At 38.1% G+C, this 25,773-nt stretch overlaps 1 protein-coding gene across 3 annotated transcripts in view; it reads left to right on the forward strand.

The window, feature by feature from the left end:
- The window catches only part of SNTG1 (syntrophin gamma 1), a 567,484-nt gene that overhangs the window by 346,643 nt on the left and 195,068 nt on the right, over positions 1-25,773 (forward strand). For all 3 annotated transcript variants that reach the window (XM_030553070.1, XM_030553068.1, XM_030553071.1), the window contains 2 exons: positions 19,816-19,918; positions 21,291-21,373. In XM_030553070.1, coding sequence (XP_030408930.1) covers positions 19,816-19,918; positions 21,291-21,373 — 186 coding nt within the window. The remainder of the gene's footprint in view (positions 1-19,815; positions 19,919-21,290; positions 21,374-25,773) is intronic.

The following is a 25,773-nucleotide window of genomic DNA, read 5'->3' on the forward strand; positions in this document are numbered from 1 at the left end:
TTCCTGACTGAGAGTTGAAAAAACAAAAGTTAAGAGCTACTATGGCTTTTGAAGAGGCATGCCATCACATTTTCCCCAATCCAAGTGCTTTTCAGATTCTGTTCCTCATAAAAGATTCCAACAATGTAATTAGTGTGGTCTCTTTTAATTTTCTCAGTCACTGCCAACTTTTCATCACTTGGTCATGACCAAGTGAGTTCAGGGTATGGCCAAGGCCTAACTCATTATTTAGCATTCACTCATTTTCTTCATGTAATGCTTCAATAGCTGCTGAGTGAGATAACTGAGCCTAATGATACTTTCAATATTGACTATTTTAGTGGCAGCTAGAGGGTTTTGCTTTTGGTGACAAATTTGTAATCAATAACATATTTAATCATGCCATAGGAAAGTTTCTTTGGGTATGTATGTACATATATCCTAAATTCATTGGATTTTGGACCTTTTGCTGGATTCAGGAAAGTGTCTCAAGTTTTCTGTAAGTGGCCTAAATGAGTGCAAGTCTTGCTGACCTTCCCAGCAGGGTTGTCACCTGCATTCACTGTCAAGAAAATGTGTACGATTGAACTAAGATAGGTTCTCAAACTGTGCTCTGTGGACCATTGGCAATCTGCTGAGCAGTTGCCAGTGGTCTACAAAGAGCTGGCAAGTCATGTGGTGCTAGCTTCTTCTAATTGTTTCCAGGGGCTAAACTGCATTAAACGGTAGCTAAAATACATGAATATATTTTCTAATGTTACTATTCTACATAAGTAGTTGTAGTTGCCATATGGATGTTATGCAGTTGCGTATGTGAGGGTAGGTGTCACAGGCAATCTGTGTATGAAAATATGGTCTGTGTATGAAAAAGTAGAGAACTCCTGAATTAAAATAGTAGATTAAGTGGTGGATGTTTTGAGGTGAGAATCCTTAAGAGTGTTTTGTTATTTAGCTATCATTGTCTGCTGAGAAGAAGACATGTTTAAGGCCCAGGAAAGTGATCCAAACTTTCTCCAGATATTGCTGAGAACATTCAAGAAACTGAAATGTCTGTCTGAGAAAAATGTACAACTTTCAGCACTTCCTCGTTATCAGTGTATGCTGCTGCCGATGCCTCAGATATGTGGACAGAGTCATCGAATTGCTTATGAATGGTCCCAGAAATTGTGCCTAATATAAGAAATCTCTCTTTATGGGCTAGTGGAGGATAGACAGTTGTGTACCTACATTATCATAATGCTGGTAAAATTCATGAATTTTCACTTTATTTATAGCCGAGCTTTCCTGACTTTGGAATACAGCTCTCTATATAAGCTTCTGTTTTAGTTTAGTTCAATTTAAAGGCTTTAGTATTTACCACCATAATATCTGGTGAGATACATTAGGAAACATTTAGCTGCCTTTTCTAGATCTGTGTAAACTAAATTATATTCACCTATTCCATCTTGTTAAGCACTTTTCTGGTGTGCAAAATGTTGATGATTGTATTGGGGATTGTGCAAAACTTGTAAGAAGACCAGTGGAACTCAAAGCAGAATTTCTCCTCTAGTTTCTTCAATTTGAGTAAATGTTTTTGTCTGCTGCTGTTCAGTGGTAAGTATAGCACACATTTTCCAAAGAAGCAGCAAAGAGTCCCGTGGCACCTTATAGACTAACGGACGTATTGGAGCATGAGCTTTCGTGGGTGAATACCCACTTCGTTGGATGACATGCATGCTCCAATACATCTGTTAGTCTGTAAGGTGCCACAGGACTTTTTGCTGCTTTTACAGATCCAGACTAACACGGCTACCCCTCTGATACTATTTTCCAAAGAAGCTTTGAACATAAGAATGGCCATAGTGGGTCAGACCAATAGTCCATCTAACCCAGTATCCTGTCTTCTGACTGTGGCCAGTACCAGATGCTTCAAAGATATTGAACTGAAAAGGGCAATTATCAAGTGATCCATTCCCTGTTTTCCAGTCCCAGCATCTGGCAGTCAGAGACTTAGAGACACCCAGATCAACAGGTTTCATCCCTGACCATCTTGGCTAATAGTGTGTAATGGTCCTATCCTCCATGAACTTATCTAATTCTTTTTGAATCCAGTCATAGTTTTGGCCCTTAACAACATCCCCTGGAAATGAGTTCCACAGGTTGACTTTCCATTGTGTGAAGATGTCCTTTCTTTGTTTATTTTAAACCTGTTGCCTATTAATTTCATTGAGTGACCCCTGGTTCATGTGTTATGTGAAGGGATAAATAACAGTTCTCTATTCACTTTCTGCACACTATTCATGGTTTTTCAAATTTCTATGATATCTCTCCATCCCCCCTTAGTTGCCTCTTTTCCAAGCTTAGTAGTCCCAGTCTTTTTAATGTCTCCTCATACGGAAGCTGTTCCATACCATTCATATTTTTAGTTGGAAAATGTACAGAGAAGTGCATTACTAATATATCTGTTTGAGACGAGAGGACTAGAACTGCATGCAGTATTCAAGGCGTGGAAGTACCATGGATTTATATAGAGGCAATATGCTATTTTCTGTTTATTATCTATCTTTTTCCTAATGGTTCCAGCATTCTATTAGCTTTGTTGACTGCTGCTGCACATTCATCAGATGTGTTCAAAGAACTAACTATTCATGTTGACTCCAAGATCTCTTTCTTGGGTGGTAACAGCTAATTTAGATCCCATCATTTTGTATGTATAGTTTAGATTATATTTTCTAATGTGCATTACTTTGCATTTATCAACACTGCATTTCATCTGCCATTTTGTAGCCCAGTAATCCGGTTTGGTAAGATCACTCTGTAACCCTCTGTAGTCTGTTTTGGACTTAACTATCTTGAGATTGGTAGATTGGTGAGGCATGATTTCCCTTTATGTAAACTACATTGACTCTTCCCCAACAAATCGTGTTCACCTATGTATCTGATAAATCTGTTGTTCACTATAATTTCAACCAATTTGCCTGGTACTGAAGTTAGGCTTACCAGCCTATAGCTGTGAGGATCCACTCTGGAGCCTTTTTAAAAAAAAAAAAAATGGTCTGACATTTAGCTATCCTCTTGTCATCTGGTACAGAAGTTGATTTAAGTTATATACCACAGTTTGTAATTCTGCAATTTCATATTTGAGTTCATTTAGAATACTTGGGTGAATATCACCTGGTCCTGGTAACTAAAACCTCCTCTATTGACACCTCAACTAGGGACAGTTCCTCAGATTTGTCACCTGATCAATATTTGAATTGGAAGTGACGTGGTCTTACCATAGTTCTTAGTCCTAAATGGAAGAAAACTTCACATTTCTATAGAATTTTGATATCTGGATTTGGATGTCCAGAAACCGTGATATTATACATTTTTTCTTGGCCTCACATAAGGCTTATTGAACCCCATGTCATTTGCAGAACGTTGGTATTATCACCACATACTTTTCACCTCTCCTGGGACAGTACTTTTATGATGTTTAAATATAGACTCTTGGTAGAAAGTGTATCTATTATAGCTACTAATTTAAGTAAGGCTAAAACTTATATTGTTTGATTTAAACAATGTTGATAGCTGTTGAGACTGACTAGTTGAATTTTTTAAGATGATGGTGATAGTTCTTTTAACAGTCTCTGACACCTGTAATCTGGTTTTGGAAAGAGAAATTAAAACATTGTGAACCAGTGGATTTCAGAAATTCATATTTTTATGCTAATTTGGGAAAAATTATGGTGAGAAAAATAATTTACAACTGAGTTTCAACCACAACAAGGACCTTATCTGATTTTTTTAAACATTCTCAATACTTTTTTGAGTCACCTGCTAAATTCTTCTTAGTATCAATTTTAGAACTGAATGACTAGCAAGTTACCAATTCTGAGTGTTGTTTGTGTATGTCTCTTGAAAGGAAGTTCAGTCTAATTGTTAATGTGGAGAATAAGGCTTGGAAGGCAGAGGATCTGAGTGGCATTCTTTGTTCTGTCAGTCTTGCTGTGTGATATGTGGCAATCAGTTAACTTCTCTGTATGTGTTTCCTGTTTGTACAATGATGTATAAAAATCTACTAGCATTATTATTTCTAACTACAAGAGCCTGTGGATATATACTTAGCCACAGCATCTCACAGGGGTACTGTGAGGCTTAATGGGTTACGCTCACCTATGCAGAGGGCCAGAGCCAGGGTTATGTCATCGCTCAAATGAGGGCTACAGGAGGACTTCAGAAGCACAAAGTCCTTGTGCGGGATTTCTACACAAGTTTGAGTTTCAACCTAATGTTTAGTGCTTTACAATCCTTTGAAAAGAGTCTGTATGGAAGAGCCAAGTGTTTATTTCTTCGGTGATTGTCCTTAGTTAAACAGCAAAATAATTAGGACACATTCAATGTTCTTAGGGTTCTACTGTGCACCATCACGCATTCACTAAGCAGTGTAGGAGGTAATACTGGAAGCAGAGATGGAGCAGGAAAGGGTAAAATAAATTAGATGCTATCCTAAAATTCTGTTTCATATCTGGCATAGATACAGTAACTGGGTACATTCTTCATTTCTTAATTTTTCATTAAAATTTCAGGCACTGGAAATTTTCATAATCAAATTCTTATGAAATTCCATGAAAATGGGCAAAGAATTATTTGTGTTTTTCTACTGGTGACACCTATATTTGTGATGGGAGCGTTCTGATAGAATTCCCTTTTATGAATATGTGCACATCTCTTTTGAACAGAGAAATATGTAGTCTTTACATGTCTAGTAAGTATTTAATTCTTCTGACAGTTAGCCTTTCACCAGAATGTATAAAATAAGATTATTAGTTGATTAGTCTCAGCACTGTATATTATCCTTTTCCTACACAGCACACCATACAGTATCATACATTAGATTTGATTACATGTTGGTAACTAGCTGGCTATCAAGCTCGAAGCTCATGTACACATGTGTGTGTGTATTCATGATTTTTTAAATAAATTTAATTCAGCGGGAACAGTCACCAAAATGTAAATATTAAATATTGCAGAAATTCACAGTAAATTACTTTTCAGTTCATAATTTCAAGTATTCACACAAGAAATCTGATTGGAAGAGCTTTGCCTTTCCAGTCATGGAACAGGTTTGAGTGTCCAATCAAAATGGTACACATTTTTAATCGTGAATATGAAATACCCATTGCCATACATGAAGCAAAAAGCCGGTGAGCATTCCAGAGGCTGAAATATATGCACATAAAACCTTTGAATAATTTTGAACAGAAAATACATTTGTAAATTGTGTTCTGTTGATGGACAAAGAATGAACAGACATAGACAAGCTAAATTCAGTGAATAATTTCTTTGTTGTGAATAGTGAACCAAACACTACTGGTTTTGTTTTTGTTTTGTTTTTAACCCAAGGCTAAAATTCTGCCCTTGGAACTGTGATGCATGCATGTACCAAGAGAAGAAAAATCCACATCTGGCCAGAAAATATTTGGTAAATTTAGCAGATAGTTTAGCACATTCATGAAAAATTGAACAGCTACTCTAGCCCATTGTTTGGGAGAGACTGGAACATGAACTAGAATTAGCAGGCTGAAACTTCAGTCCAGATAGTTGTTGGAAGCAACTAAAAGTATCGTAAGGCTGATGCTCCCCTGCCCCTTTGTTACTCCTGTGCAGAATCTGGACACTGTGTTGAATACTCATTTATTATAAGATCATAATTTTGCATGAACAGCCAAGAGTATTTTTCTATCTGCAGCTGTCCAGGCAATTACATCCATTTCTTTCAGATGAGGACCTTGTTACTACCGTTCATTCCTTAGTCACTTCAAGTCTGGATTACTGCAGTACGGCCTATGTGTGGCTTCACTTTAAATCAATCTGGAAACAAACTGTTGCAGTATGTAGTAGCAGGTTTACTAAACAGGATCTCGCAGTGCCAGGATCTTGCATCACCAGGGCTCTGTGATCATAGAATATCAGGGTTGGAAGGGACCTCAGGAGGTCATCTAGTCCAACCCCTGCTCAAAGCAGGACCAATTCCCAACTAAAGCATCCCAGCCAGGGCTTTGTCAAGCCTGACCTTAAAAACCTCTAAGGAAGAAGATCCCACCACCTCCCTAGGTAACCTGTTCCAGTACTTCACAACCCTCCTAGTGAAAATTTTTCCTAATATCCAACCTAAACCTCCCCCACTGCAACTTGAGACCATTACTCCTTGTTCTGACATCAGGTACCACTGAGAACATTCTAGATCCATCCTCTTTGGAACCTCCTTTCAGGTAGTTGAAAGCAGTTATCAAATCCCCCCTCATTCTTCTCTTCTGCAGACTAAACAATCCCAGTTCCCTCAGCCTCTCCTCATAAGTCATGTGCTCCAGCCCCCTAATCATTTTTGTTGCCCTCTGCTGAATTCTTTCCAATTTTTCCACATCCTTCTTGTAGTGTGGGTCCCTAAACTGGACACAGTACTCCAGATGAGGCCTCACCATTGTTGAATAGAGGGGAATGATCCCATCCCTCAATCTGCTGGCAATACCCCTACTTATACAGCCCAAAATGCCATTAGCCTTCTTGGCAACAAGTGCACACTGTTGACTCATATCCAGCTTCTCGCCCACTGTAACCCCTAGGTCCTTTTCTGCAGAGCTGCTGCCTAGCCATTCAGTCCCTAGTCTGTAACAGTGAATGAGATTCTTCCATTCTAAGTGCAGGACTCTGCATTTGTCCTTGTTGAACCTCATCAGGTTTCTTTTGGCCCAATCCTCTAATTTGTCTAGGTCCCTCTGTATCCTATACCTGCACTGGCTGCCTGACTGTTTCTGGGTGGACTATAAGGTGTTAGTTATCACCTATAAAACTTTAAATGTCTCAAGTCCTGCCTCTTTCCCCATGTCAAACTGCTTGCCACAGCAGAAGCTCGTTTGAACCCCATTCCCCTCATTATAAAAGAAAGGGTCTGCTGACAAACTATTCTCTGTAAGGACATCTTTCCTTTGAAATGGTTTCCACCTCCCCTCTGGTACCTGCCAAGTCATCCAAACTCATCTGAAGTTTTTGACCTTGGCAAGGTGCAAAACATGTCTGTATGACTGGGCATTGGTGAATCACAGACTATCAGGGTTGGAAGGGACCTCAGGAAGTCATCTAGTCCAACCCCCTGCTTTAAGTGGGACCAATCCCCAGATAGATTTTTGCCCCAAATGGCCTCCTCAAGGATTGCACTCACAACCCTGGGTTTAGCAAGCTAATGCTCAAACCACTGAGCTATCCCTCCCTGCCAGCAGAGTTAAGGCCATTGAGAGTGGTATTTATGTCTGCTGAGAAAGTGTGGTGAGGGGTTTAAAGAGTTACTCTTAACTCAATGATTAAATGGTGTGTGCTGGGGAAGGCTGCTGTTTTGGGTTACTTTTGTTTTGTTACTCTCAGGTTCTTATTGCATTTAAATATATGGTTCAAATGTATGCCAAGGGTGCTTTGGATAGGTGCCCTTTGGTATGGAGTTTCTTGCAGACCAGAATCTAAATACATAACTTTTAAACTCCTTGGTTTTCATAATCTCCATATGGAGCTGACGGCCTGCATATGGTTTGAAATACTTGGGAGACCAGGGAATACAGTATTTAGCATCTCAGAGCTAGAAGCTAGAGTGCATGATCTGGGAACACATTGTCTGATTACAGCAATGTTCTTTGGGATGACATTTATTAATGGTGTCAAGCATTAGTAAGAGAAGAGCATGAAAATGCTGTCACAACATTTTTTCATGCTTCTGTTTTACAAAACTTTTATTCTCATTTGTGTGCAATGTTCTTTTTTGCTGACACATCTCTAAATTAATGTTGAGAGCATAAGCATGCAACTAATCAGTAATCATAGGTCTATTGCTATCATGATTTGAAATATTACTGCACTTTGTAATGCTGATTGAAGTGTATAATATTACTTAATTGAAAGGGTTGAGCTGTCTGAAAGATTTATCTCAATCAGTACTTCACTAAGTTTTGCAGGCTGTTCATTGGTGAGTTTAGAAATAGTTGCTCCTTTAGAAAAAACTGACATATATAATATATACCCAACTTCATTTGCTGGACTTTTTAATTATCTGTTGGAATGGATGTACCTAAAAAGTGGTTGCATATGTCTTTGTGGACTTCCGTTGTGAGTTATATTTGCATTCAATCATTGTTAAATATTAATAAACTGTCCTCCTTTCACTGCATAAACTCACTCATTCATCTCTGGCCAACATGTCATTACTGTGATGATACCTTATAAGCAAACTTGCCGCCATTTATTATCCACCAACTAATGCATATTACCTGATTTGCACAGAGGTTGATGTTTAAATGTGACCTTAATAGAAGCTGCTTCGATTTGCAAGTACAAACTGGTTAATTAAGTAGACTTAACTGGCTGCCCATTCACTATCTGATTGGTTGTCACACCAGAAACAAAACTTTTATTTGTGAATGTCTCCCCCCAAATAGTGACTGCCACTAATATTGGGAAAACTAATTCAAGAGCATAATGTCCTTCATAATGACCTGAACCACCCCATTCTCTGACCTTATTGAAATAGTAATGGTCCTCAAAACCCAGCAAGTTAAAGTCTCTGGAGTGCACAGGAAGTAACCTGAGTGCAGACTTGATCTTACATTTTGTTAAAAGCACCGGGACCCCACACTCTAACCATGCCTAGGGTGGCATCAAACAAGGAATATCAGACTGAACTTAACTGCAGATTGATAATCATTTACAGAGCAGCCCTAGCTTAAGATAAGTGATAGATAATCCTGTGTTCTCCCTTGACCTTTTCTGGTATCTCATTTAAAGGAGAAATAGAAATGTCTGGCATTTTGGAAGGCTTGAGAATGGTCTCACTACTCTCTTCACTGTAGCCTCTGCTCAAATATTGTTCTGCACTACAGGCTCAAATCCTTTTACAGATCTGAAATCCGCAGCCCAAATGTGACACCTTGCTCCTTCCTATGGAATTTGGAAATCAGCTGAAAATCCATTTAACAAATAAGCCATGTCCATCCTTTTAGAATAGTCTATAATGCTCGTGATTTAACTGGAGAAAGGAGGCCTTTTCCCATAAGTGCTGCATCCCCCCACTGGCTCTGCTGAAGTATTGGACCCTTCTTGATTTCCTTTCTTACCACCTTATGGGGCCTTTCCATTGCCTCTATAGCAAAGGAGGGCACCATGCTGACCTCACACTTCCTGCAGTGGTGTTGAACAAAAACACATCCAACCATTAAATACAAAACAAATTATCTTAGTGCCTGTAGTATGGGCACTGACAACCCACTGTCTGCAGAAGCCAGCTAGACACAATGATAAGGAGCAATATACTCTAGCCAGAGGTCCTGGCCTTTTAATTCCATGGCAATTCTGGCTCCTCTTCCACCTTCTGTCTAAATTCTTTATCATATCTTAACCAGGTTACACTGCTGTATGAAGCATGAGCCTTTGCTATTAAATCCTCATGCTTGAACAAGCTAACACTTCTCTCAGGGTTTCTCCCACAAATTATGCTTGCATATATGCAAAATATCACAGCCCAGTTACCAAGGATCAGAGCTACCTTAGGTCTGCAGGTTTAGTCATCATCTTTCTTTTCCCTTTAAAGTGTCCTCTGCCTGAACCTCACAAAAAAGTAGGGTGAATAAATCCATAAACTCCCCTTTCCATATTTTTTATTTTCTACCTCTTTTGCTAAATGCATCCCAAGAGATCGATCAGTCTTCACAAAAGATCTCAGAGCATTGGCTCCCATGTCTCATGCTTGTATGTCATCGGAGACGGGTACAATATATGTGGCCCCTGGGTGTGTTGGTAACTGGAGATGAGTGTATCTTCTACCCTGATTGCTCCATGGCCTGCTGAGACATGGGCTCCACCCCAAGCCTGTGATAGTGTTGTCTATCTAACTGGGGATGGGAGGAAACTTTTTCTGGAAGGCTGCCTAGTCTTTATGAAACCCGGGCCAATGGTTTAGCCAATTCATCCCACATCCCTAGTTGGGCAGGGGATGTTAGTCATCACAGCCAAGGGTGAAAGGACCTGAGTAGCTACATAATGGAACAAGACATTTTTCATATCCCTTCCCCTCCTATTGATCATGGGTGAACCCCGTCTTTGGGACCATGGGGCCTACACTGGACTAGTAGCAGGCTAAGGGGTAGGGGCCCAGGGACACTCTCTCAATCCTCCAATTCAACCTCAATTAGGCTGTAGTTTTACTGTCCCCAGACTCAAATTCTAAGTCTTACTCATGTGCGTCTTGTATAAGGGAGAAGGGGATGTGCCCATCTGACTCACCAGCAGCTGCAAAGTGAATGGTCCCAGATGGAATCTGGGTTCCCCTCCATTGAGATCTCCCCATCCTACTCTGCTCTTCCATCTGGGATTAAGGATATGTTCTCCTGCTACACCCCTCCTGCAACTCTTCATCCACAGTGGAGCATTGCCTGTGGGTCTCATCTGCTTCAAATCATGGAAGCTGAGACTCTCACACCCCTGGAGCAATGATCGAAGGCCCACGTTCTCCGGCAAAGCTGCACAAAGGAATTCTCACACACCTCAGAGGCAACGACTCTTAATGCATCCAGAAGGGTCAGACTGAGCCATTCCAGGGTATGAGAAGGAACCCTGGAACTCAGCAAAAAGAGGCTCCAGGTGGCCCAGGTTAAGGTTTACATTAATAAAAAGTGAGGAAGAGGGTTGAATTATCTCCGTTCCTCTCCAAGCTTGCGAGTGACAGGCTAGAGATGCTGAAGGGGTGGGACACCCCTGCATTCCCTCCGTGTGTGCTCCTCTCCTGTTTAACTAGGACTGTGCCAATTGTTGTTGGCTCCAATAAGTTTCCCTCTGAAGTAGGGGAAGACAATCTCTAGGAACTTGGAATACCCCTCTAACATTATCCTAACAGATCAATATAGGTCCTCCACAGTTCCAGGGAAGTTATTCACATTACACCATTCGAGGGGTTTTGAGTTTGTGTATCTACTACATTTTTATTCTGTTCTGGTGGGTTTATTGAGGTGGGTCTGTTCATTATACAGGCTGTTGTGTAAGCTGCTTGAGGCATTGTGACATACCGGGGCAAAATTCAGACCAATTGGGGGGATTGCCACCCTTGCTCTTCGACCTTGGTTGCCATACTATTCTTTGCTGAAGTAGTTCCCATGTGGGGTGATCACAAACAACCTTCCAGCATGCAAGCCACACCCTGAGTGTCTGTGTGTAACTGCAGCCAACCAGCCACACTTGGGTTACGTCTGCTATCACCAGCCTTGGTTATACTGCAGGTTGATGCCAACACACATCCTGTTCCCAGATTTCCCCCAGAAATGTATGTTCTGTCCTGCCCAGCCCTCTCCTGTACAGGACAAATATATTAAGTCTGTTATTCCTCTAAGGGGATAATAAGCCAGTTTATTACCTTAAATGGAGTTACCCAGACACTTAACTTAAACACGCTGGATTAGAGGAAACATTAAAACAAGTTTATTAACTACAAAGAAATATATTTAAGTGATGAGGCATAAAAGTCAGAAATGGTTACGAGAAAAATTTATATAAAATGCTTATATTGTCTAATTTAACAAATTATATTAAAGTCAAGCAAAATTTCTCACTACATACTTCTAGAAAGGTCACTGTCCAAACTCTTCAGGCCAGGACCTCCCACCCCAGAGTCCAATGGCTGTTTTCCTTTGTTGTCTTAGGTGCAATGCCAGACACAGACAGGGGGAAAGAGAGAGAGAGAGAGATGTGTGTCCTGGAGTGTTTGCCCGTATTTTTATAGTCTCAATGCCCCTCTTGAAAAACATTTCCAGCTGGGAGTTAGGAGGCAAAGAGTCTGTGTGGAAGGATGTTCCCTGCTGTTTACTTTTTTTACCTGTTTCAGCTTCCTTTGTTTTCCCTTCCTGCTTGATTTTGTTTACTGCTTAAATGCAAATTAAGGCAAACATATACTCTTTCATTCAAGACAAACTTGTCTTCTGCCTAGACATAGTTGTGGGATATGGAACATGTGTTAATAACATCATATGGGGTAATCTTATAACAGCACATTTTGCACTGTTGCCACACCTTTTTTCAAGACAGTACTGACCAACAAATTAGTGGGTTTTTTTTAAATCATACCTTGCAAGGCATTCCTTGCATAAAGATTAGTACAATAGTGTGTAGGGTGTGACTACATGGGTGTATTCCATCATAGACATGCCTTCAATATCCTGCTCTGTGTTCTCATATTGTATTGGGGTACTCAGTTTGATGATTGCACCCCTTGGGTGATCTCAGTGACTTAGTGGACCTGCTTCTGTTCCCAGTGAAGTTGTCAGAGGAAGAGAAATGAATCTGAGGACACTTCTGCAGTTGCCTGAGGATAAAAGGAAATGGGAATAATGCCAGAACAGGAGATTAAAAAAAGAAAATCCAAATAAATAAACTCCACAAGCAGTCAATATCCATCCTAGAGCTCGGAAAAAAGGCTGCAAAAGAAATGCAGACAGGACTAGAAATCACTAAGTTGTCATTACTTTTCAGATTAGAGTTGCTTGTTTGTGTAACATTATAGTGTGCTTAAGGTTCTGAACGCAGCTGCAATGTTAGTCTGCTACTTTCAATTATTATATTGGCCTTGTCTTAAGCTTTATTTCAAACCACATTAATTCTAATAAAACTGTATTACAAATGGTCACGTTTATGTTAGCCAAAGGAGAGACATTTGAACTGGTTCTTATAAGAACCTTTTTGTCTTGCCATAGAATATACTAAAGATGGATGATCACCAAGGGTTCAGGTTAATTTCTGGTAAATGCCCAATACTTTAGATACTTAGCTACATGATCCAAATGTTTTGAGGAGAGACCCAATTTATCCACATCTGCTGTTTCATTTTCTGGAAACAGGTTGCTATCCACTTTAGTATCAGGTCTTTTGTAGAAAAATTGTGGAAAGAATAATGCATACTATTTGCCATATTTTAACTCAGTTGATGTTAAAAGGAGGAGGAGCTTAAATTCATTACTTTGCTATCCACAGAATCATGGTCTGAATAGAATTGACTGGAGCACCAATGAGTTCTGAGCTGGCAGATGGTTGCTTGGGCACAACTGAGTCTAGGTTAGAACAGCCATGACTGGAGATGCATGAGACAGAGAATTGAGGAGCTGTAACCAGCTACTTTACAGTGCAGCTCTCCTGCTCCTGCATCAACCATATGTTGGTGCATCAGTTTGGCCTGTTGTCTGTTGCAAACTAACAGCTTCTTTTACTTCAGTTAAGGATGCATAACAACACTGTGCACTGATAAAAATACAGAATCCTAAACTGGGTTAACTACATTTTCTAGGTGACGCTGTTGAAAGAAATAATTTATTTTTCTTGAACAAGTTTTGTGTGGCTTTAAAAATAAACAAAAAACCAAACCTTGCTGCCTTAGTCTTATGTTATAGAGAATGGGCCAAATTCAGGCCATACTCAGTGTTATGGTAGATGAACTGTGACTAACACTAACCAAAAATAGTGCATTTCTTGTGGGATCTGTACTTTAACGTGGTTAAACCCCCATGCAGAGCTCACTATGCTATACAAGTTACTCTAAGTAGTCTAAATTGGTGTTAGCATGACCAAATCAAAGAGTGTATTTACTACAGTGGCCTGATCATATGCAGGACAATAGGCTTTGCCCTAGAACCACATTTCTGGTTACTGCACAGGTGGAATGAGAAATGATGTGGTAGGACACAACTAGTGCACCCCACTTGGAAACCTCTTTTCCAGTTGACACGTGCAAATTAAGGTGATCTGAATTTGGCCAAAGGGATTATGTTAAATATTTATATATATAAACTTGGCTTCTTTGGTAGTTCAGCTGTATGGTTATTACAAGAGTGGCATTTCTTAAAATAACCACTTTCTGTTTTAAATGAAGGTAATTCATTATGGACTAGATAGCCCTTCATCAATTAAACTGCTGGTTGTTCTTGAACAAGACACACAAAATGAGCGTTCTGTCAACAGTTGGAGTAGTTTTACTAAGAAAGATCAGTGGACTGTTGGTATAAAGGAGTGGAGGAGGAGAAGTATAGAATTTAGCAAGCTACTGGAAAATTTAACCATGTACCTCTACTCACCCTTTTAAGTGTTTTAAACTTCCATTTAGAATTATGGTTTAGTTCTACATTTTAAAAGACCTATATAGAGAGATGCAGTGTTATTGTAGCCATGTTAGTCCCAGGATATTGGAGATAAGGTGGGTGAGGTAATATCTTGTATTGGACCAACTTCTGTTGGTGACAGAGACAAGCTTTCGAGCTAACACAAAGGTGAAGGGGAAGGTGACCTGAAGAGCTCTATGTTAGCTTGAAAGCTCATCTCTCTCACCAGCAGAAGTTGGTCCAATACAAGATACTACTTCACCCACCTTGTATCTCTCTAATAAAATGAGAGAATATTATTAAGCAGTAGATCTCTCAGAGCTAAGGTAGGTAGTAATATACACATTTTACTGGTGATCAGACAGGTTAAGTGACTTGCCCAGTGTCACATAACAAACCAGTTGTATGGCCTGAGATAAAGCCCTGGATATGCCCATATCCCACGGATGATGAGGTCCACCTGTTGCTTTTAAGGAATAGCAAAATGAAGTCAGCTGCACTGTAAGCTATTTTCTTCTACACAATCATAGGTTTAAGAACTAGTTTTGTTTTCTCTTTATGATTTTATTTTGAAAAGTAAAGCATTTACCACTGGAAGAGAAAGAAATGAATGTCCAGCAGGTAATAGTCTAGTAAATATTTAAAAAAATGTGAAGACCAGGAAATACAATTTATAGTATGTAAAAATCTTTTACAAATTCATTCATCTCCCTTTTCCCACTTTTTTCTTCCTATATGAAGCAAAATGTTCATAACCATTTCAATGCCATTTTTATTCCAGTGTTAACTGAATATTGCCATGTTCAGCCTTTCATTTTCCAGGCTTTTAGGCAATCACAACTCTATATTTATTTGAAATGCATTCCATACTGAAACAATATTTTATAGCACTTAATTTAAATTATTTTCACATGTATTGCATGTTTCACCCAAGGATTTCAAATAACTTTTCAAATATTAATCAGCACTTTACAGTACTCTTCCGAGGTAGGTAATTATCATCCCCATTTTACATGCGAGGAAACCCAGGCACAAAGAGGTTAAAGTATTTGTTCCAAGTTGTAGCTATTGCAAAACCAATAAGAAAACCCTGAACTCCCAGTGCTGAAGGCCAAACTCACCCCTTGTAAGTGACTGCAGCTTCCCAGTTGAGCTGTACCTTATTTCACAAAGCAGCATACAACTACTAGTACTGTGCTCAGTACTCATTACCATGCTACAATTAATGTGCTGTAGCTACTGGCAATGGTTCAGAAGAGTTCGTTACTATGATAATGCCAGTGTTCTAAGATGGCCTGAGAAATCAACTGATATACTAGTACTGTGCAAAAGATATCCTCTTATCTTACATTTCAAAGGAAACTTGAAACACTTCCGAACTTATCACTTAAATAGATATAACTGACAAATCCATGGAAAGTAACTCAAAAAGTGTCATAAGTCCCCATTTTCTTCACTGTGATGGTTGGATGGGAGAGCAGATAAAATGCTTATCAGTGACTTCATCACTGACTGCTGAATTCTCCTTCACTGTGTTCATATAATGAGAAGTGATGAAAACCCTCGTGGAAAGAAATTTACCACATGCAGCCACTTCTCTGGGAAGGCTGAATAAAAAATGTCTGCGCCTAATCCAGTAATTTATTTTTTTCATCTGTACAAACACTCCTTTTTCCAAATACATACTTACATAAATATAACTTTTAAATGTTCAAGCTCATCATAAGAACAAAGGACTGATGTTTGAACTGGTTCTTATAAGAACCTTTTTGTCTCCCCATAGAATCTACTAAAGATGGATGGCCCACCAAGGGTTCAGGTTAATTTCTGGTAAATGCCCAATACTTTAGATACTTAGCTACATGATCCAAATGTTTTGAGGAGAGACCCAATTTATCCAAATCTGCTGTTTCATTTTCTGGAAACAGGTTGCTATCCACTTTAGTATTGGGTCTTTTGTAAAAATTTTGTGGAAATAATAAAGCATACTATTTGCCATATTTTACTCATTTGATGTTAAAAGGAGGAGGAGAAGGAGCTTAAATTCATTACTTTGCTATCCACAGAATCATGGTCTGAATAGAATTGACTGGAGCACCAATGAGTTTTGATCTGGCAGATGGTTGCTTGGACACAACTGAACCTAGGTTAGAATAGCCATGACTAGAGATGCCTGAAACAGAGAATTGAGGAGCTGTAACCAGGTCCTTTACAGTGCAGCTCTCCCATTCCTGCATCAGACCAATGGTCCATCCAGCGCAGTTTCCTGTCCTCCATCTGTGGCCAATGACAGGTGCTTCAGTGGGAATAAACAGAATAGGTAATCATCAAGTGATCCATCCCCTGTCACACATTCCCGGCTTCTGGCAAACAGACACCACCCTGCCCATCCTGACTAATAACCATTGATAAAGCTATTCTCCATGAATTTATCTAGCTCTTTTTTGAACCTTGTTATAGTCATCCCTTCCTGCTCCGATGAGATGGCCCAGAATACACAATAGTATGACATTGTTCTTAACCCAGAACTTCATGGCACTAGGGATAGCCATTTAGGGAACTGAAAGAGGAAAAAATAGTATGCATTTTCCCCTTAGATAATATGCTCTTGTCCCTCATAAACTAGCTGTTGTGGGAATTCAGCTACTATTGGTAAATGCCTGGGCATTTGTGCAGTGTTTTAATACTCAGACCTAAATTACCTTTTAGTTCTAAACTACTCAATTCAGTAGAACCTCAGAGTTACGAACTGACCAGTCAACCACACACCTTATTTGGAACCCGAAGTATGCAATTAGGCAGCAGCAGAGACCAAAAAATAAAGCAAGTACATGAAGTACAGTACTGTCTTAAATGTAAACTACTAAAAATAAAGGGAAAGTTTAAAAACAAGTTTTGACAAGGTAAGGAAACTTTCTGTGCTTTTAAAATTTAAATTAAGATGGTTGAAAGCAGCATTTTTCTTTTGCATACTTAAGTTTCAAAGCTGCGTTTAGCCAATGTTCAGCTGTAAACTTTTGAAAGAACAACCATAACGTTCTGTTCAAAGTTACAAACATTTCAGAGTTTTGAACAACCTCAATTCCCAAGGTGTTCATAACTCTGAGGTTCTGCTGTACTATCCTTTCTAACGATAACCCCTTAATCTTTATGTTCAAGTGTCCGCTGTTTTCAGGGAATTAATGTTCTGTGAAGCCTAGAGCTGGGTGAAATTTTCTGCATGAATTTTTGCTTGATGAATAGTTTAATCTGTGGAAAATGCAGTTTTGGTTGTCCCAGAATTAGCTGAGAATTTGACATGAAAAATTTTGGCCATTCAGTAAACAGCTGCAGGAGATGGTGGTACCAGTGCTCCTGCTGCTTGCTTCTTGTCACTTTCAACCCAGTGGTTAGGGAACTCGCATGAGATCTGGGACACCTACTTTGAATCCCTGTCCTGTCAAAGACACAAAATGAAATTCTTAAATTAAAAAAAAAAAAGATTTGGTTCAAATTGAACCAATTTTTCAATTTTTGTTCAGAACTGTTTGCCAGCAAACAGAAAAATCAGTTATGTACTCATCACTCTGTGTGAAACCCACTCAGTCAAATTACTTTTGAACTTGGTCCATCTCTTTTAGAACAGTATGGCAAAAAAATCATTTCCTGTGCTAGTGTTGAACTATCCTGGCATTTTATTAATGAATAGAATCAATAAAATAAAATAAAATAAAAATAAAAATAAAATAAAACTCCACAGAAAATGTTGACATTTATTGAAAAATCAAAAACCAATTTTTTTTAGCTGAAATTGAAAATAAATTGCTTCGTTGCCTCATGAGAGTTATAGTTCTAGTATTTTGTTCTCCTCTATAGATTGAGATTTTTGTTAAACTACATTTCCCATGAATCATCCTGGTCTCTCCTCGTGGAGATGGAAGGGTATCATGAAAATCTCCTGGCCACATGAATTATGGGAGATGAAGTCTGGATAAGGAGCTTGAAATATAAAGGAGAATGAGGACATGAGGCAACCAAACTATATATCCCTTGAACCCAGTGGCAGCATATGTGAATCAAAATATTTCAGCTTTCCAGTATTCCAGTGTTCAGTTTTTGACAAAAAATGTAAATTTTCTACAGAAAGCAAACACTTTTCACAACAAATTTTGTTTAGTCAAAATGCTTGTTGTTTTGTTGAAAGCTAGATCTGCTAGAAAATTTTCAATCAGCCCTACTAGTGAGGATAGGGTTTTTTAATGCTTTAATATTGTATTATGGCAAAGTTACAGTGAACCATTAACACCACATCATACATTAAGTATTTGGGATCGGGTTAATATTCAAAGGACCAGGCTATAGATTCTTGCTTGCTGGTAAGGGAACCCTCCTTCTCTGAGTATGCTAGAAAGGGTGACCAGATTTTGAGGATATTTTTTATACTGGATGGAAGTTAAAAACCAGACAAATTTAAATTAGAAATGAGGCATAACAGTGAGAATGATTAACCACTGGAACAAACTACCAAAGGAAGGGATGGATTCTCTATTTCTTCTTGTCTTCCATTCAAATGGAGTTGATATGCTTTAGTCACTCATAAGTTGTTGAGCTAAATGTATGTGTAACTGAGTGAAATTCTTTGGTTAGTGTTATACTGGAAGTAAGATGTGATGATCCAATGGTCCCTTCTGTCCTTAAAATCTATAATCTGTATTGACCCTATAGACAATTCATGTTACACTAGAAATGTAGCTTTTTACCTCTTAAATGAGCATTTTAAGGTGAGTTTCAGGAGGAGTTACTCCTCCCATGCTTCTTCTCCTCTTCTTCTACGCTGGTATGCAGCCCCTTCTCTCCTCACACTGCACACCAGCTGAATGATGGAATAAGGTCCACTCTTTCAGATGGCAGTAACTCTTATCATGCATTGGCCATCTCTTCAGCAGGAAGCAAATTCTGAAGTCAATGCCTGGAAGTTTACACTTCTGATTGTGACTGCTCTGAGTTGCCCACTACTACAGACGGAAGGAAAATAAGTCTTCTGTTCAGAGAGGGGAGGAGGAGGATTTCCACAGAGGGAGACCCAGGGGATGTCCACAACTTGATCTGCCTGGAAGTCTTGACCCAAGGGCTCTCTCCAATGGTTACAGGCTGTCACATCCATCCCATTAGTGAGGAAATTGGCTAGCTAGTCCCAAGATGGGAAACATGTCAGAACTCAGAAATATTCTGTTGGTTAATGCATAGTTCATGAATTGACAGTGTAATGGGGTGACAAACTCGTTCTCATGTGTGTGTTTGTATAATCTTTTTTGCATTTACAGAATGTCTACAATGACAGCAGAACACGGTCACAAAGTCAGTTTTAGATACTGCATCTAATATGTTGTGATCCTATCATCATTGCTTCTGTATACCCAGTGCTACAGGATGGGATTTACACACAATCCTGTAGATTTATGAGGAGCTCATGGAAGCTAGACAAATAAAATCTCTGTGGATTGATGGGAAAGATTTACAAAGTAGCACTTTATAAAAACAAATTTGTTTAAGGACACTGGAGAATAGACTGTGGTAGGCTTCATGGTTTTGGTTCTTTTTTTATATGTCATGTAGTAAGTCAGAGAACAAATATGAGCTGTGAGCGATAACTTGGGTTTTGTTTACAACTGTTACTGTCTTTTTTTTAAATGTATTTATGCCTTCTATATTGAATCTTCAGGTTCAAGTTCTTCGGAATGCAGGAGAAGAAGTGACCCTAACAGTGTCCTTTCTGAAAAGAGCACCTGCTTTTCTCAAATTGCCTCTGAATGAAGATTGTGCGTGTAAGCATTTGTGATTAGCTAAAAGAAAAATCAATTCGTTGTTCATGTGAAATTTCCTGTGCACTGTCAGTGAGTGGCAGGAGCTGTTTCAGTCAGTTTTGTGGCCTGAATATGAACTTTTAATACCAACAGGTGATGTGTTGACTTTGTTGCAAGCTAATGCTATCTTTGCTTCAGGTCATACTCCCAACTGGTGTGAATCAGCATAGCATTACTGAAATCAGTAGGGCTACACCAGTTTACATGAGCTAAGGTTTGGGCCCAGAGTATTTAAAGATCCTTTTTTCAAACATACAGTGTCATTGAAATTGGAAAGGTTTATATATTCTAAATGTGGAACTGAGATTCCACATTTACATTTTAAGGTCTTATCTTCTCAATTTAAATTTCATTCAGGGGCTTTAGTGGAGATATTCCTTTAACTGGAAATTAATACACTCTGAACTGAATAGTATTTTGTTTTAGTGCAACAGAATTTTAGTTGACTAGCCCCAATGGGAATTTGAAAGAGATGTATAGAAGCAGCTGCCTTCTTCTAATTATAGTAAATTATAATTGTTGGTACACCACTGTATATAGCTACAGTGTATACGTGCCTGTGTATATGAGTGACTATGTCTTTATTCACCTCTGCTTTCTTTCAATTTCTTTTTTTTTTCTGAATGTGGGAAGATAACGTTTAGTTTTTAATTATGAGAACAAAAATATTTTTAGGTCTGAAACCTATTTTGTGTGTGTGTGTGTTTTGGTGTATGAAATCTCTTCCAAAATATTTCAGTTTATTTGTATGAATTCATTGACCAATTCCTTATTTCTTACAAACTTTGTACAGGCAATGTTTTTGTTCACAAGTAGAACTGATGAAAATATTTCTGAAACTTTTTTTCTATTGGAAAAAATTATCTTGTCAAAACAAAAATGTTCTGTGATACATTTCTGTTTCAGTGACTGTTTTGCAGGAAGGTTTCTCAGTCCAGGAAGAACTCTCTTGCCTGCTTATTATAGGGCACTGGTTGGAATTTACAGTGAAACAGAGTGGGGACTTGAACCCTCATATCTTAATCCACTTCCTTACTACTGGGCTAATCAGAGTGTAAATTATAAATAGCTAATGCTCACAGTAATACTTCATGAAAAATCCTAAATTGACTGTTGTTCATGTCAGTTATTCATTGGCTAATTTTGAATAACAAACACATAGCAATTAGTCCGTGGATATTTCATGAATAAAAAGAGAAACAAACAAACTGTTGTCTGTAAAGAGCTTAGTTGTACCCATGACAGTGCTTGGGACAAAAATGTAGCTGTTTGAATATGATATCTAACATCATGTAATATGGGACAATGTTATATGCATGACTATTTTTATTAGGTGTCCCTAGTGACCAAAGCAGTGGCACATCATCTCCCCTCTGTGACAGTGGTTTGCATCTCAACTATCATCCCAACAATACGGTAAGAGATTATTTTACCTTCCAGTGCTAACTCATTAATGAGGTGATGGATAATATCCCAGGAGAGGCATAGAAAAATATCTGCAAAGATGGGAGTCACCTAAGTAACACTGGATTTAGTAGGTGAATAAGAGTTTCCCTTTAGTCTTGAATATACCTGTAACATTTTTGACTCCTCCTATTCTGAGGCATCCTCTACTGATTTTCAATTAAACATGTCTGAATGTATTAACCGGTGAGCTAGGAACCATTTTTCTTTTTTTCTGCCTCTTTTTGAAGAGTAACTGCCAAAGAAACAACATACAGCCTGGTATGATTAACATGAGACACATACAGAATATAATTGAATGTCAGAGTTGTATATTTAGTGAAGGGGATCTGGCAGTTGTTCCACTCCTGCCTTAATCAGCTACTAGTGAGAAAACAGATATTTTTAAGTTAGAGAGCATTCTGACGGCATATTTGTATAATCAATTCGTTTGTGCCCCTTGCATTTCAAATGCTTCATAAAAAGTAAGGGTAAGAAAACTTTCAAAGTCACTTTGGATGCTGCTGAACTATTAAATAATTACAGCTGGTTGGGAATTTGTCAATTCTATGGTTTTCACCAGAAAATGCTGATTTGTCACTATTGAAACTTTTCGAAGGAAAAGGTTCATTGTGACAATTTTCCTGGTTTTGAAAAAAAATGAAAAAAGTTTGAAACTGTCAAAACATCCCATTTTGACATTATTGAAACATAAACATTCCGATTGGGGGTCAAAATGATTTTTCATTTCAAAATGTATAGGAAAAAATAACAATTGAAATTAAACTTTTTGAAATTCATTGACACAATCCATTTTTTCCCCCAGATTCCCCTCCCCACAATCATTTTTGAAAATTCCCATGGGGTTGGCAAACAGTTTCCAAGGTCTAAGAATAATCCCTTAAAACATACACAGCATATATAAAAGAGAACATTTTTGGTATTTACTTTGTATTTATATTTTAACACATCAAAATAGAGCCTATCCCTTGAAAATAATTAAAAATACTACTGAATTCTGCACCCCTCCCCAAGAAAGCAAACCAACCATCTTATTCCACATAAAAGAAATGTCACCCAAAACAACAATTCTCCATCTCATCTCTCTTGCTAAGCCTGAAACATAGATATCTGTCTCTAGGCCCCCTACACTGAGCTAAGTGGGGTGTGGAAGAGAGCTGCTGAGCCCAGGAAAAACCGCTGGTTACAGAAAGCAGTTAAGTAAAATCTTCTCCCTTCTACAGAAACCTCTTTGTGACTCACCAGTGCAGAAAATGGGACACAGATGGGAATGGTGGAGATAATAAGGCAAATTCTCAATTTGAGGTCAATAAAGCTATGACAGTTTATACCAGCTGAGTGTCTGGCCCCTGTGTATGTACTTAATAATTCTGTGACGAGATTGAATGCTCAGCAAGCCAAGGTGTGAATGTACAGCACTCTAGCCTGCCGCACATGCTGTATGGACCCTGCTACTGCACACTAAAAGTTCTATAGTGCAGTCTGACATACTGCTATTTAAAACTGAAGTACATCAAGGCATGCTAGAGAATGATTGGCGTACAATATCAGGATCCACATGGCCTGTCAGTGAACAACAAGCTACAACACTGTACATTCACGCCCTGGCTTGCTGTGCACTGACTCTGTAGCCAAGTCAACTGAGCTTACATTTGGTGACCTTAGTAATTAGAGCTAGGTAAACGTATTCAAATACAATAAGAACTCTTCTAGACCTTCTCCCAAACCTTCAGTTCAACTCAAACCATGCTTTAGTTGTCACTTCTAAAAACTCATTTTCTGGTACAATCAAATGAAGATTTTCTTTCATAAAGTGGAGTATTTAAGTGTACCACTTTTCCTGTTTCGTAAAAGGGGTGTATTTTAAATTTCATTAATTAGCATCACAAATTTTAATCAAAAGTGATATTATAATGGCAAACTATCATTTTAAGATGAACCTCTACAGATAGATATTCAAATTTATATTCAGAAATACCTTTGGAGAGTATGATACACTTTCTTCACAATGTCGGAAAAGACTTTAACACATGAATATAAGATGCTTTTTTAAATGCAGGAAAAAACAAAGTGATGGTCACTTTATACAGTCTTGGAAGGTGGTATTTGACATGTAATACTCTTTTTGATGTGTATCAAACAACTCATAGGTGGGCTTCTTATGATAAGCAAGAACTTTCACCTAGAATTATCCATTATAACTTATACAAGATATTGCCAGTAATGATATAAACCACTACATATGCAATAAAATATCAGAGTTTGAATTGGAAAGATAAGTGCTTATGAGTACTCCATCCTAGAGCCACAATCAGCTGGACTCTGACTTCACTGGGTTTCTGCACTGACAAAAAAGGCTGCCTCCATGAATCAGACTTCAGGATCAGGTCTTAGTGCTGGTCAAAGAATATTAAAAAATACATTCATAAGTAAATGTCGGTAACTTTGCTCCACTGCTATTTGAGTGGATTGCATTATGTGATTTGCATGTTTTTTGATAACTTCCATTTCATAAAAAATGTTTAATAATTTGTGAAAATACTTGTAAATTTTTTGAGATTTATATTAATTCAGAAATGTATACTAGGAGGTATTTGCTATTCACCATTCATTATCTGTTATTCTCCCATGTAAAATCTTACAGCTGTGTAATCAGGGAGCAGAAAAAATTCCTTGTTACAGACCACAAATCAGCTGAATCATTACTGCACAACATAAAGGTGAACATTTTTGCCCAGTTTTGGCCATTTTTAAATTTGATAAATTTTAAATTTGAAAAATATTTATAAATGGGGGAAGGGTTACATTTTCAGCAAACATTATTAACAATAAAAAATTAAACCTAGTCATGTCTAGGATGAAACTTTTGTTGTATGGGTACCAAAATAACTGCAGTCTAATTTCAACCAGACGTTTTCATAGAATATTTGTTCTGCATCCAACTGTGAAATTATTTTGGAGAATAAAATAATAAAAACTTTATATAATATGTTTGTTTTTAAAATATGGTTTAAACGAGCTTTCTTCACATGTGTTGAATGGAATGCCATTTGATGGTACATCACAACTAATGAAGGATGAATGTCAAAAACCCAGTGGTTCAAAGAACCACCTCAGCTATTACATCTTCGTCCCATTCACTTCCACCTGTGAAACTGGGAAATAGATTTTCTTTTTTTGTGTTTAATTTTTTTATTGATGTTTTTAAGTTTATAAAAATGACAAATACAAAAAGATACATAACTTATACATGCTAGCACTCTTTTTCTCCCTGGGGTGGAAATTGATTGTGCATTAGTACATATGATTTCCCCTGCGTGTCTTCTTGGATCCTTTTCTTGTGCAATGGAGAAAAATAAGGTACCTATAGTGTCGGTTGTATGAAGGGTCTGGGCTAGCCTAGCTAAGAAGTGCCATTTTCATCCTCACCATCATACAAAAGTATCTCTATAGAGTAGGGCTCTGAAGTGATTAACAAAAATTAATTGCAATTAATCATGCAATTAAAAAATTGTGATTAAATGTGCTGTTAATAACAGAATACAATTTATTTAAACATTTTTGGATGTTTTCTACATTTTCAAATAAGTTGATTTCAATTACAACATAAAATTCAAAGTGTACAGTGCTCACCTTATATTTAATTTTTTTTACAAATATTTGCACCACAAAAATGATAAACAAAAGAAACAGTATTTCAAGTCTTTCATAAATAACTTCAGAATAATGGAACTCCTAGTTCTTGTGTCATGAGAAGGAGTAAATAACACTTCTTTATTTGCTTTCTCCATACCAGTCATGATTTTATAGACTTCAAGCATAAGCCCCCTTAGTTGTCTCTTTTCCAAGGTGAAAAGTCCCAGTCTTATTTATCTCTTCTCATACGGAAGTATGCATAGATGTATAGCTACTATATAAGGTAGCACTCACCTGTTTAAACTGTTTAATATGAATGTTGATGTAAAATCATTTTTATTTGCCTAGTACAGTTGTCAGTAAAGCACAGCGATATTCCGGGACTATTTATCATGACATAAGAAAGGCCATACTGGGTCAGATCACTGGTCCATCTAGCCCAGTATCCTGTCTTCCACAAGTGACCAATGCCAGATGCTTCAGAGGGAGTGAACAGAGCAGATAATCATCAAGTGATCCATCCCGTTACCCTTTGCTGCAGTAATTATGTCATAAGCTTATTCATTTCTGAGATATGTAGATGAAATCTCTGTTTAAAATGTATCTACATCCTGCAAAAAGATTTGGTAGGCCTGAAACTTTCCATGAATAAAAAAAGGGAAGGAGAAATGACATCAAGGAAAACATGTAGAGTGTTGTTTGCTATCATTTACACA

Source organism: Gopherus evgoodei, chromosome 2 (assembly GCF_007399415.2).
Source record: "Gopherus evgoodei ecotype Sinaloan lineage chromosome 2, rGopEvg1_v1.p, whole genome shotgun sequence".
In the NCBI taxonomy this organism is placed as follows: domain Eukaryota; kingdom Metazoa; phylum Chordata; order Testudines; family Testudinidae; genus Gopherus; species Gopherus evgoodei.